The sequence below is a fragment of the Trachemys scripta genome, chromosome 3 (assembly GCF_013100865.1).
Source record: "Trachemys scripta elegans isolate TJP31775 chromosome 3, CAS_Tse_1.0, whole genome shotgun sequence".
In the NCBI taxonomy this organism is placed as follows: Eukaryota; Metazoa; Chordata; order Testudines; family Emydidae; genus Trachemys; species Trachemys scripta.
Window position 1 is genome coordinate 5760054 of NC_048300.1, and position 13212 is coordinate 5773265.

The 13212-nt window shown below is 38.7% G+C and overlaps 1 protein-coding gene across 1 annotated transcript in view; it reads right to left on the reverse strand.

Moving 5' to 3' along the window:
• Window positions 1-13212, reverse strand: part of XRN2 (5'-3' exoribonuclease 2) — an 89108-nt gene that overhangs the window by 48253 nt on the left and 27643 nt on the right. The window contains exons 14-17 of the mRNA XM_034764028.1: window positions 8853-8897; window positions 7195-7332; window positions 3242-3360; window positions 428-563 (exon numbers count right to left, since the gene is read on the reverse strand). Coding sequence (XP_034619919.1) covers window positions 428-563; window positions 3242-3360; window positions 7195-7332; window positions 8853-8897 — 438 coding nt within the window. The remainder of the gene's footprint in view (window positions 1-427; window positions 564-3241; window positions 3361-7194; window positions 7333-8852; window positions 8898-13212) is intronic.

The window sequence follows — 13212 nt, forward strand, 5'->3', positions numbered from 1 at the left end:
TTTCTCCATGCTACCCTAAGGACTTCCTATGCTGTGTCCAGTTGACTAATAAACCCTGCTGTTTTGAAAAGCTGTTAAGAGTATCATTGTAAATACTAGGTAGAGGCGCATTAATCCCTGAAGAGAATACACGTCTCTACCTGGAGGTTTCCCTCAGCTAGATTGACTGAACAGAGCTCAGTGTGAAGAAGGGCTGCAGCCCAGAGGTTCAGTCTCAGGAGGCAGTGAGGCCTACCCTGAAGGACGAGCAAGACCCCTTGGGGGAGTCTGGCTCATGGAAGGGGTTCCTCCAAGGTACTGTTCCAAAGCTGGGGGCGTAGCACCAATCCTATGGATCCATGACAGATTACAGCCACTATCTGCCGAAGGACAGATGGGCTGCAGACATGGAAGAAAATTAAATTTCATAGAATAAAAATTTAAGTACCTGATAATAGTATCTGAGAACCCAGCAAAGCCCTTCAACGTAAGACTGTACAACTTTACGACGGAATTTCTCATCAGACACATCAACATCAAATTTGTTCTTATAGTAGCGCTGTTTCCAACCAGATTCCCATAACCTACACAAGAAGCACAATTAGATTTTAGTCTATAATTGTTTTCATATTACATATTTAAATGTCACATATTTTGCAATGAAAGCTAAGGCAAATGCTGTATTAACATGAGGGTAATGGTATGATGAGCATCTCATCTCAAGAGATGCATCAATTTAAAGTCACTTACACCCTAAATTACCATTTGATGTTTGACAATGTCTTCTACTAATTTAAACCTGGGCTTGGGGAGGGTGGGCAGGGAACTGACAGAGACCCAAGAGCCAGAGGAGTAAACACACTGGCCAGAGACTGAGATGAAAGTTATGATTGGGGAAGCCAAACTTGAAAATTTAGGAGTAACACCCTGAGAAGTAGTTTAGTCCTTATTCTCTGCTGCCTGGACAGCATTGTGATTTCTACAAAAGGTGCTGTCCCTGAACCCAGCTTGAATGGGTAAAGATTGTTTTAAAAAAATAAAAAAAATTGAAATACATTTTTATTTTTAAAAGTAAATAAACCTGTTTAAAATTTGAAGCTATGACAACCTATGTTAAGACCTAAACTTACTATCATCTATTAAAAGCATTTAAACAAAGATATGCTGCATCAGAGAGCTCTCCTCCAGTTCTAAGGACTTAAAAAGGGAGCTCCTTTTCCAATTATATACAGAATCAGGAGAAAACCATCTAACTTCTGAGGTCAACTCATTATCTATCTATATCAGCGATCCCCTTGCAATCCAATCAACACACAGCAGCCGCCCATGTGACATTCTCAGGACCATACAGGTAGTATACATATTGTGTGGTTGCAGCCCACATAACACAGAGCTGCATATGCAACCCACAATGGTAAATAGGTTGAGAACCATTGATCTATACTATTTTCAGTCTTTACAATGGAGGAAGCGCTGCTATTTTTCCAAATGCAAATACTTCCAGTTTGTTGTGCAGAAAAGCTTTTGCTTTAATTACTTTTGGTTTCAGTTTAACTAGCAGTTTGTATTTTCATTTGGACTAGTTCAAAGTTGAAAAACCAGTTGGCAGCTGATAAAGCAGGCAAGCTTGTTTCCCTCTTCCGAGCTATGAATAAAAACAAGGTGAGAGGATGAGATTTACTAATTCTAAAAACCTGAAGGACACGGGGGCAATTTTCAAAGGTATTTAGGCATCTAAATATGTAGATATGTGCTACTGAAAAACCAGCTAGGAGCCTAATTTCACTGATTTAAATGAGAATTAAACATATAAGCCTCTTAGGAACTTTTGAAAAACCTAGTAGGCACCTATCTACATCTTTAGACACCTAAATATCTTTGAAAGTCTGGCCCACAGTGTGTTCATTAACTATAGTTAATACTTCATTTATTAAATCAGTTTTAAATGCAAAACATGTTTTGATAAACCTTCTTTGTATCTTTATGTATCCAGCATATTTAAAGATATTGTTTTAGTTAACTAAAACAATCCTAAAATGTTAATTTTTTTGCATTTTTAATTGAATTCTGATTTCCATCCAAATGTGGCTTGCACAAATTACAAGTAAAATGACAGTCTAGTAGATAAGAAACGGATGGTTCAAATTTTTCTAACAGAATAAAAATGTAAAAATTAAGAACATGAATAAATGTATGATGAGCTATGTATTTGCTTAAATAAATATGTATAGACAGTGCATCCCGGTTAGCAAAAAGTAAACCAATTTAGTGTAATGGCTATATTTGGTCAATTTAACTATTAAAACATGTTTATTTGCACCAAATGAGAATAAACCTGTCTTTAGGAAAATTAATAAGTATAAATGCAAAAATATCACAAATTAAATCAAGGTTTCCTGCTTGCTGATTTATACTTCAGTGTGAACACACAGGAAAGAAAAGAAAGAAGAGTTTGGCATAAGATCAAAGGACATTGATCAAATATGGAATGCAGGATGCAGTGATGAATTTGTTACCCAAACTTTGCACCCTACTAAGATTTTAATGTGCTACACTTAAATAAACTTTTCTTCTTCTCTATACCTAGGTCTCCCTCCCCCCCCCCCCCCCCCCCCCCCCCCCCAATTGGTACATTTCTCATGAAGCTACTCTAAATAGGGAATGGAGTGACAGTGGACTTCTCTAGCCTTTCACCTTTTGAGACCTTGGCTCAAACCATATTTGAGTTATGAGTGAGTTGGCTAAACTTGCTTTCACCTTATTCCTACCCCTTCATTTATTTAATCAAAGGGCATCTTGCTCATAGCTAACACACATACCCAGTATAAAATCAATATATTAAAAAAAAAGAAAGAAAGACGTATTTCAGTAATCCATATAAATAAAGCCACACACCTAGTATAACTGAACTTTATGGGTTAAATAGCTCAAAAATTCAATTGCAAAACAGTGGCATTCAGCTCACATAATCAAAGCTAAACACTGAATGTCTAGCCAATTTAGCGCTTGGTCTCAAAGGGAGTAGTGGCTTGGAGGACAAAAACCTGTATGCATACTAATCTAGATACTTAGATTTAACAGCTATAGCTTACACATCTCACTGGAATTTACTGAATATTCTAACCCTCCACATTAATTACTCATGGATAAAAAGATCATAGGAAAGCATCTGAAGGCACTGCTGCTCTAAGCTAAATGGCATTAATTAGACTGCATCTACTTCAGCAATTTGCTAACAAAGTGCTACAAAAAATGGCTTCACCTGATATTATCCTCTGGCTCAGGTTCACTGTCACTGTCTTCTGCTTTGCGCTTAATTCCTCCGGCTGGGGATGGGGTGCCATCAGAAGTGAAACTAGTATTAGGAGATGATGAAGGAGTCTAGGGATATAATCATATATAAACACAGGAAAAAGGGTTTTATTATGCATTTCATATTCAAATTAAAATTAATGGTTTTGTGTGAAGAATTAAGAAAATTTGTTATTTTTACTTAAAACAAACATAAAAAACGACATGCTACACAATCCTAAAATGTTAGGAAGTCCACTAGCATAAAATTGGGCTTTATAATAGGAATCAAACATTGGAATGTAAAAACAAAAACCAGTAACGAAACATGAAATTCTGTGACAAAGCACAAAACGTTTGGTATAGTCCAGTCTAACAGTAGGAATAAAAAAACAATTGGATACAAGGTTTATTTTATGACTTCTGTTTATGACTGCAGCAAAACAGGTCACATGTGCAGACTATAATATAAAGATGACTTAGAATTCAGAACTGACAGCCAAATTTAGAATATTTCTGCAAATTGCAAGTGAGCCTCTATTCAAATAAAAGTATCTTAACATGGAAGAAAGCAGAGGTTTAGGAAGTCTCTCATTTCTGCAGATCACAGTTAGAAGATATGTAAGATAAATAAAACTTAAACACAAGATTGTGACAAACTGACAAGAGCTAGGAAGTTAAAATTCTGATGAAAGCCTCAAACAATTTTTATGCATCTTTTGCTTTAATACACAAAATTTCAAGATTAAAGCGAGTACTAAATTAAAATGGCAAAATTTTATTTACCCAGGCTTACCAGACAAAAAATACTTATTAGCAATAGAGAAATTTGTATTGAAATGTACATTTACTGTTTGGATGGGCAAATAGAGCCAAAGGAGAATCCGTACTATACATTGCATACAAGTGACTTTTCTATAGTCAAGTCTGGTTAAAAATGTTTCCATAACAACCACCTCTAGTTTTCACTCAACTTTCCAAAAGTTTGCCCATAGGCAGGTATGGGCAATTTTTAACAAAATAAATATATATTTTTAGAAAGTATAAATAATTAGCAGTTCAGTCTTTATTATTATATATTGGGGGCAGCCGGGAAGATATTCCCCCTGCATTATAGAAAATTGATTTTTGAACAGCCCTATAGCTGAAATAGAATCTAGAAAGTTAAAACCTGGCCATTGTGAAGCTAGCCTTTGCAAAAACTGGTTGGAACTTGGCTAAGTTACAAGGCACTAGGCAGAGGAGAACAATTTGTACATACACAGTAGATATTTCTTACCACCAGTGCTCAAAAGGGAGACCCTGTACATAACGTAGAGCTGCCTGATTTAGGTGCATATTAAGTGTGGACATCTTCTAAGGTCCACTGAACGAAGCAGAGCTAAACAGCTTATGTAAGTGCAAAGAGTCATTCAGTATGTAACACTAACAACCAATACTAAAAAATACAATTGGATGAGTATTTTTTAATGCACTCTACTGCAGTGGTCCTCAAACTTCTGTACTGGTGACCCCTTTCAGATTAGCCTCTGAGTGCAACCCCCCCTATACATTAAAAGCAGTTTTTAACATATTTAATATGATTATAAATGCTGGAGGCAAAGCAGCATTTGGAGTGGAGGCTGACAGCTCATGACCCCCCATGTAATAACCTCGCAACTGTCTGAGAGGTCCTGACCCCCAGTTTGAGAACCCCTGCTCTACTGCACTAAGATAGAAAATAAGTTGAAAGGTACACCATTTGATATTTAAATTGCCATTTTTCCTACAACTTCACAGGTGTATTCACTCAGAGCACAAGGGAAAAGAAACTAAAATACTCTCCACTGGAGAACATCCCACTCTAAACCAAATAATCCTACAAAAAGGACAGTCTACAGAATTGTTCCAAGAGACAATAACTACCAATTTTTCAGCCAGCCTGAAGGCTATCTCCATCTGTTGGAGACAAGAAAAGAACTGAGCACATTCAGCTGTGACAGACATTTCATAGGGGTGGGATTGTAAGAGGTTTCTGTTTTCCTGCCTGCACTGGAGTGGAAGTTGGATGTTATACCCAATTCCTGGGCTAGAATAGAGACTACATGGACCAGCACAGTGTGATTATTTTTTTGGCAATCACTAAAGGATACAGAAAATTGAAGCTAACATGACTAGCTCTGGCATCAGCCAACATCATACAAAATGTGAGCATGGTATAAGAACCTATACCGAATAGATTATACATTGACCCAAATGTAATGTCTCCAATGAAAAATATTTTCATTTAAAATTAGAAAAAAAACGACTACTATGTAAAACTGGGGTTTCACTGGTCTTGGGAGATAGCTGGGTTTGTTTATTTTTTTAAAACCTCAAATTTCTAACCTGGGGTGGATTTGAACTCAGTACCCGTGTGCTGCTCAGGTTCAGAGGCCAGAACATTTCCTTGGCGTTACAGAGGTCCTGTTTGAGCTCAGGTGCCTTGCAACGTTCTTGAACTCTCACACTGCACGTGCGCGGTGTAATCCATGAGGCACATGAACCTTCGAACGCTGGAGAAGCATACTTTTTCTAGAGCATTATAATTTGATTTCTCCAGGGAGCAAATGAGTGGCATGTATTCTGTTGGGACTAACCCTCGAGCACTGGAGACCATGATGCAATGATCTGAGCCTTGATCACTATCTGTGCTCTAAATCTACAGCCAGAATAGGCCAGTTTTAAGACACAGATCAAGCCAGGGCTCAGATCATTGCACCAGTGTCTCAAATTCTTGAGGGTTACCCCCAAAAGACTGCAGGGCACCCACCAGCCCTTGGGGGGGGGGGAGGGGGAAATCAAGTTTAAATGTTATTGTGTGTTGGACCCTGACAGATTTTAGCAATATGCCTTTCAACCTTTTTCAAATTCCTGCCCAAGGTAGGACTCAGAATGACACTAGGTGGGATGGGTCAGGTTCAAAAGGACCACTGCTGATCACCTTCAGCTATCCAGCTAGGGTGAAACTTTGAAGACTAAAAATCCTGTTAACCTGTCTGCACATGCTCACAGTAATCCACCAGGTTCCTGAACACGCATGTGAGGCTTAGCACGCAACTGTATTAGAGATCACCCTCAAGCATTTGAGACCCTAGTGCAATGACCTGAGCTCTGGTTTGATCACTATCTGTGGGGGAAGGGCGGGGGAGAGACGAGAGGGGGAGAGTTGCTAGAAATTGTCAGCTTTAAGAAGAGCTGTTTTCCAGGGGCTCAGGAATCCCTTGGCCAAAGGGCCCCAAATTTGGGCCACTGACATACCCTGTGCCTCTAAGAGATGCAACAAATCTCCTGGCAATCTGATTAACCACACAGATTTTAAAGCACTTAGAATGACTGTTCTATAACCTCAAAAACAACCGAAAAAAACTGTTGTGAACATATTCCACCAACACTATATTTCAAATTAGAGATTGAAAAGCCCTACTGAGCTGGTATTCAACAGGTCACACACCATGACAGAAGTAAAAATGAAAAGATTAGCAAAATGAATAATTTTTTTTTAAATATTAACCCCAATTCAGTTGCTTAGTTTTATTTTATTTTTCCTACATTTCTACATAGGGCAAGTTCTGAAATCCCATGCTCATAACAGCCTCAACTCCATAATCTTGCGTAAGGATTCAAGTTTGCTTAAAAGTGCTTATTTTTGATTGGAAGGGCATTCTTTGCATTATATTTACCTTTTCAGAACTATTTAATCAATGATATTTGAAATATGAAAATGAACAAAACTTGACTTAAGTAGCCTTGGAAAACTGATTAAAAACTTGACTAGTTAAGTTGTTCTTCAAGAAAGAAAGTAAAAATTGAGTGATTAAGAGCTTAGAAGTAAATTGTAACATTAGTATATTCATTACTTTTTTCCTTCTTACAATTATAACTAAAATCTAAACATTCACTCACCGAGTTCTGTTTGTCTTGCATTCTCATTTCATAGGCTGTCTGCCTGGGGTTACTGATTGCCTGAGGACTAGATCTATTTCCTCTCCCCAAAGCTTGAGGGGAAAATTGGCCACCAGGAATAAAAGAAGGCTGATCCCTCTACAAAAGCAAGCGAATACACACACAATGATATAAATCTAATATTGGAGATTACAAGAATAAAAATGAGCACATACTGATATTCCTTTAGAGTTCTTAGATTATCAGTTGCTAGAACGTAAAATGAACACAGTTTGATCACAATTACTTATTCAGTTCAGCTTAGAACAAGTATGTTTAAACAAGATCTTATATATGTACAATATACCCTTGGATAAGATGGCACTTACAATTTCAGGTCTTCCTATTTTCAAGGGTTTTATTAAATGCTCTCTAAAAAAGTTACATTTTTGTACTGAAGTTCCAGAAACATCAGAAGAAAATATGTTGTTTTTTTTTAACTGAAGAAACTCCTTCTAGCTATTAAGAGTGTGAAAAATAGGATTTACATTTCAAGGAAGATGATAAATCATTTTCTTGTGTTCTCATAGCAATACAGCTGATCCTTATTTTAAAGCTTAGACTTGATATGCACATAACACTCAATGAAAAGGGGCTCTATAAAGTTTGAAAAACTTTGGTTAAATGAAGTGACGATGACCCTATGACACTCCTCCACTGTACATCTAGAGTCCTCGTGCCTCAAGGAAACAGAGACATCAAGCTCTGGGAAATGGTTGGGGGTATCTGACATATTAGAAGTACTACACAGAGACGCTGTCTTGAAGCCAAGGGTCCCAGTGTAGTGAGGCCCTGCTGGGTTTCTTGGATCATTAGATCACATTGTAAAGAAGCTACACCTATTTGAATGAGCTATCAAGTAACATGTTTATTGTACAAACCCTAGATTCAATTGAACATGCAAGAATCTATTCTAAAAAGTTAGGAAGGACATTTAGTACAAAAAACGTAAATTAAATGCAATTTTAAGGGTTTAACATGCACAAGTGCATGTTAAGGCTATCAACAATCAACACTTTGCCGTTGTGAATAAGTGGTATTTTGTATTAGTCTGAATAAATCTGCACATATATTTTAGTCACAATGTAACCAAGTTACATTTGCAGAGGAAACCTTGTTGTAGAATTCTGACATGCCTGTCTAAAGGTTAAAGCTTGATTTAGCATTAACTGTTTAATTTTCTGTAGTCAGTTTACTAAACTCTTAATCAGGCTCTCAATTAAGAGGCATATCTTCTGTCCTCTCTGCTGACTAGCTGACACACTGTAACCCAACGGCAAATCCCTCTGTGCGACTGGTACTGTAAAGCATTTGATACTGTAGTCACATTATACAGATGTACCTATATTCCAAAGGCCCCAATTTATTGTTATCCTTGAGCAACTTAATCTCCCCCCTCCCCCATTTTAAATAGGTTTAGATTTAATTATGTGATTTTTCCATTCAATGCTGCAATTTTTAACAAAAGAGAAGTTTTTTGTAAAACACTGTAAGACAGTTCAGAGTAAGGCAAAAACCATGCAATTGTTACTGCAGTTTTATCTAATTTACTGAAATGAGACTAAACTTCTGTTTGTCACAATATAAAAATGCCTGTAAAAATGAGCTCTTAAATTTACCTTCATTCTTTTTCTCTTTTCTTTTTGTCGTCTTCTGAAGTTCTCCTAAAACAAGAGTAAAGACAATTCAAGTTACCCAGTCTTACAAGTCTTTTAGAAAAATATTTCCTGAGTCCCTCCATTAATCACCACACAAAGAAAGATTAAGTAGCAAGACTGAGTAGGCGTCATGGCTACTGACCTATGAGGCTTGCTGAACTGAACTCTTCCCTGGCCCCATCTAGGATTACTGGTCTATGGCTTTTCTAAGCTACATTAGCATCCTATGGAAAACACCCCCCAAAACTGAAGGGCTTTCAATATGGCTCACAATACTCAGCAAATTGCATTGGGACAACAAGGCCTTTAAAGCACGTGTGAAGATGCCAAAACAGAGTTTTGCCTGTCTGTCCACCTGGGTGAAGATACTACAGAAGTCCAGGTGCGACAGGTAACTCAGCATAGATACACATTTCTTGCCACAGTTGCTAGTGGCTCAAAAAATTCCTGCCCTTCTTTTTTAAGATCCTGGATCTTGCTCCAAAGCCTGTTCTTCTACAAGTGCTAAATTTGTACTGTAGTTTGGCATAGGATATTGAGAGAACTGTAGATTATAGTTATGACATACAGTACATCCTACCAACATTGAACCAATGTTTTTCTGACTGGAAACTCAGTGCAGTTCTGCTCCCTTGATTGAGGGGTTTTATTATTCTCCTTTTTATGAATAAGCTATTCAGGATTGTTTGCTTAGTACTTTCTAGCAATATAAACCATGTGCTAGGAATATGCTGCAGTGTAGTGAGTTGTTATTGTTGACCAAGAAGTCGAATTTGCTTAAAACAGCTGAAGGATCCCTTCTGAAAAAAAGCAGCATTGTAAATTTACGGATTACAACACAAACATAATACATTTCTCTAGAACTTAACTAAGTTTAATACAACGCACAAAGCTGCCACCAACACATTTAGCAGGAAATTTGTCAAAAATCTACCTGCTGGAAGAAAATGTAACTGAAAAGCCATAAAAGTAAAGAAGCTTTAAACAAGTGATACAGCCAAAAGGACTGAACAAGTGCAATTATTTTTGTATTCTAAAAAGCATTAATAGTTAATGCTTTTAGAATACAAAAATAGTCATTGGTATATTAAATTCTGAAGAACCCTTCAGTGTAGCTAACAGGTTTGACACAAAGCAGAAAAGTGAACACATGGTCACTTTTAGACAGCTTTAACACAGAAGTAAGTGCTCTGAGTCAAGGACTGTCTTTACAGTACTGTTATGTACTGTGCCAGCCTCATTCCCTGCACTAAAGTAATGAATTAATTATGGAGGACTTGAAAATCCACTCACTTACTGGCCATCGGCAAGAAAAAAAGCTTGTTTTTTAAAAGAAGAATTTTCAAATCATTACGGTTGAAAAGAACTAAATATGAACTGAAAAAATACCCAATGGAGTGAAATCTTATCTTTTAGACCATTCCAGTGCCTGTTGGAGCTCAGAACTTTCCCCTGTTGCCGCAAAGTGAAAACAAAGCAGGTTTGTCTGTTTTCAAAGGTGCTATTCACTACACTGTGGGCAGCAGTGAAACTAAGAAAAAAAATCACGTCAGTTTCACGACAGCGTTGCTTGGGTATTGGCAGAGACAAAGAAAGGCCATCGAATTATTCGCTCAGAAGGATGACCCAAAGTGGAGACTGGGGAGGTAGGAAAGGGAATTGTGTGTGAAGAGACTAGCCTTATTTCATTATCAGTGTTTCCTGTATCATTGTACAATACAACGAACATCTTCAAAGTGGTCACTGTGATGATGCTGGCAAACCAGATGCCAGCTCTTGCCAAGTGCTCCTGGACGACACTAAACACTGACAGATGCACAGCTGGAAACCGGTCTGGTTTGCCTGTCTTCATGTTGTTAAAACTGACAGAGTTATAAGAAAGTGTTTAATGTTTAGACCTTATGAAATGCTTGTCTGATGCTGCATCCTTATGTAGGATGCTTATAACGTGTCCCATATTATAAGGCAATATTTAAGTGTTTTCTCTGCAGCTATAAAAGTATTGACTAAAACTATAAAACCTCAGCGGGGTTAAGCAGGTGGCTTAAAACAATGGCTAAAACAACACGGAAAACCAAGTCTCAGTTCTCTGCACGTCCCTCGATCCCCACTCCGGAAGCAGTGATGCATTCAATCGACGAGAGGCTGAAAAGAATCTCAGGTGCCAGGTTGCCAAAAGGAAACCGGACAACTCTCTCTGTGTGCACTTATAACTGCAGAACACTGACGAGGGAGGAATCGATAAACCATCTCATGGAGGAAAAGGCAAAAACAGCCTGCGATGTGCTGGGTGTTTGCGAAACATGACGAAAGAAGGAGATGGAGGTCAGCTGGAGGGATGGAAGCACGGTCATTGTAGGGAAAGGAGAAGGCACGAGGATAATTGGAGGAGTCGGATTAATCGAACAAGGAATGGTCTTCGAAAATCGTCTCATGCCATTTGAAGTCATCGCATATCGGGGTGCTTTACCTCCTATTGAACTGAAACAGCACCCTCAAAATCATCCAGATCTACGCTCCCACAAGTGCATGTGAAGATGATGATGTGGAAGAATTCTATCAGAAGCTAGAGGAAACCCTCGCTCAGAGTTCCACATATACGATTGCGATGGGAGATTTTAACACCAAGGTTGGAAGAGGGAGAGAAGGTGAAAAGTTCATAGGAAGGTACGGTATCGGAGAATGAAACGCACAATAACGACTAGCTATATTGGCAGAGACGAGGAGAATGTTCATTAGTAACACCTGGTTCCGAAAGAAGGCTAACAGGAGATGGACTTGGATTGCACCGAACATGAAGACAGAATGAAATAGATTACTTTCTGATCGATAGACGCATAGTGCTGGATATTTCAGTAGTGCCATTATTTAACATCGGTAGTGATCATCGCCTACTGAGAGCCAGACTCACGTTCACTGTGAAGGTGGAGAAAAAGGCGCTGTGTATGGCGAACAGAAGGCACCAACCAGTAGCTTTCGACGAGGAAATCCTGAAGGAAAACATTTCCAGGGAAGACTGGAGCCTCCTGGATGACTGTGACAACAATTATGAGAACTTCAGCAAGAGACTGGAACGGTGTGTGAAATCAGCTGAGCGTGAAAGACCAAAAAGAGCTAGTGGAAGAATCTCGGAGAATACAAAGACCTTATTAGAGAAGAGGAGGAAAATGAAAAGAAATGGCAGTGACAGGCTTGAGTACTCCCTTCTCTGCAAGCTCATACGAATGAAGCTGAAGGAAGACTTCGAGAAATTTCGAACCGAAAAGCTCCTAAAGGCTGCTGAAGTTTGTAAAAGTCTCAAAAAATGCAACCGGGAACCGGCGTTGTATAGGTCGTCATCGGCTTTGAAGAACAAGAATGGAGAATCGGTAACCAATCGAACAGAGATGGAGGCAACCTGCAGGGATTTCTATACCCAGCTCTTTGCATCCCATATAGATGTCCCAATGCCATCACTTCAACAAACAGATGAACACATACTCCCAGTTCTCATCAGCGAAGTCCGTCACGCAGTCCATCAAATGAAAGAGGGGAAGGCTCCAGGCAAGGACGGTCTGACAGCAGAAGTGCTTAAGGCAGGAGGTCAGTAACTCTGGAAAGCTCTCGCCTAAAGATTCAACCGTTAACTGAAAACGCAGAAAATACCGTCCAGTTGGAAAGAGTCCAATACCATTTTGCTGCATAAGAAAGGCGATCGAGAAAATCTAAAGAACTATCGCCCATGTCTATAAATTATTCACCAAAATAATAACAAATAGACTGTCACGAAACCTGGATGAATAGCAACCTAGAGAGCAGGCCGGTTTTTGAAGAAATTACAGCACGATAGACACATCTTCACTCTAAACCAACTACTAGAGCGTTCAAGGGAATACAAGTTCCCTTTGTGCATTGCCTTCGTGGACTACGAGAAGGCATTTGATAGCGTGGAGACTAATGCCGTTCTTGAAGCTCTTTCAAAACAGGGCATCAGCGCAAAATAGATCACGTTATTAAAAGAAAAACTCTGGCTGCAGCACGGATATATCGCTGTTCGATACTTCCCTCCGAATCCCCACCGAGAAAGGTGTGAAACAAGGAGATACAGTTTCACCAAAATTATTCACAGCCTGTCCTGAATTGGTCTTTCGATGAGCAGACCTGAAAGGTGGGATTAATATCAACGCTGAGCGGCTAAACCATCTCAGGTTCGCAGATGATATAGTGCTGATAGCTGAAAATACAGTCCAGCTTGAGAGAATGCTTAAAGAACTGAACGCGAAAAGTAGTCAAGTCAGATTAAAAATGAACCAGTCGAAAACGAAATATATGAGATCGGATG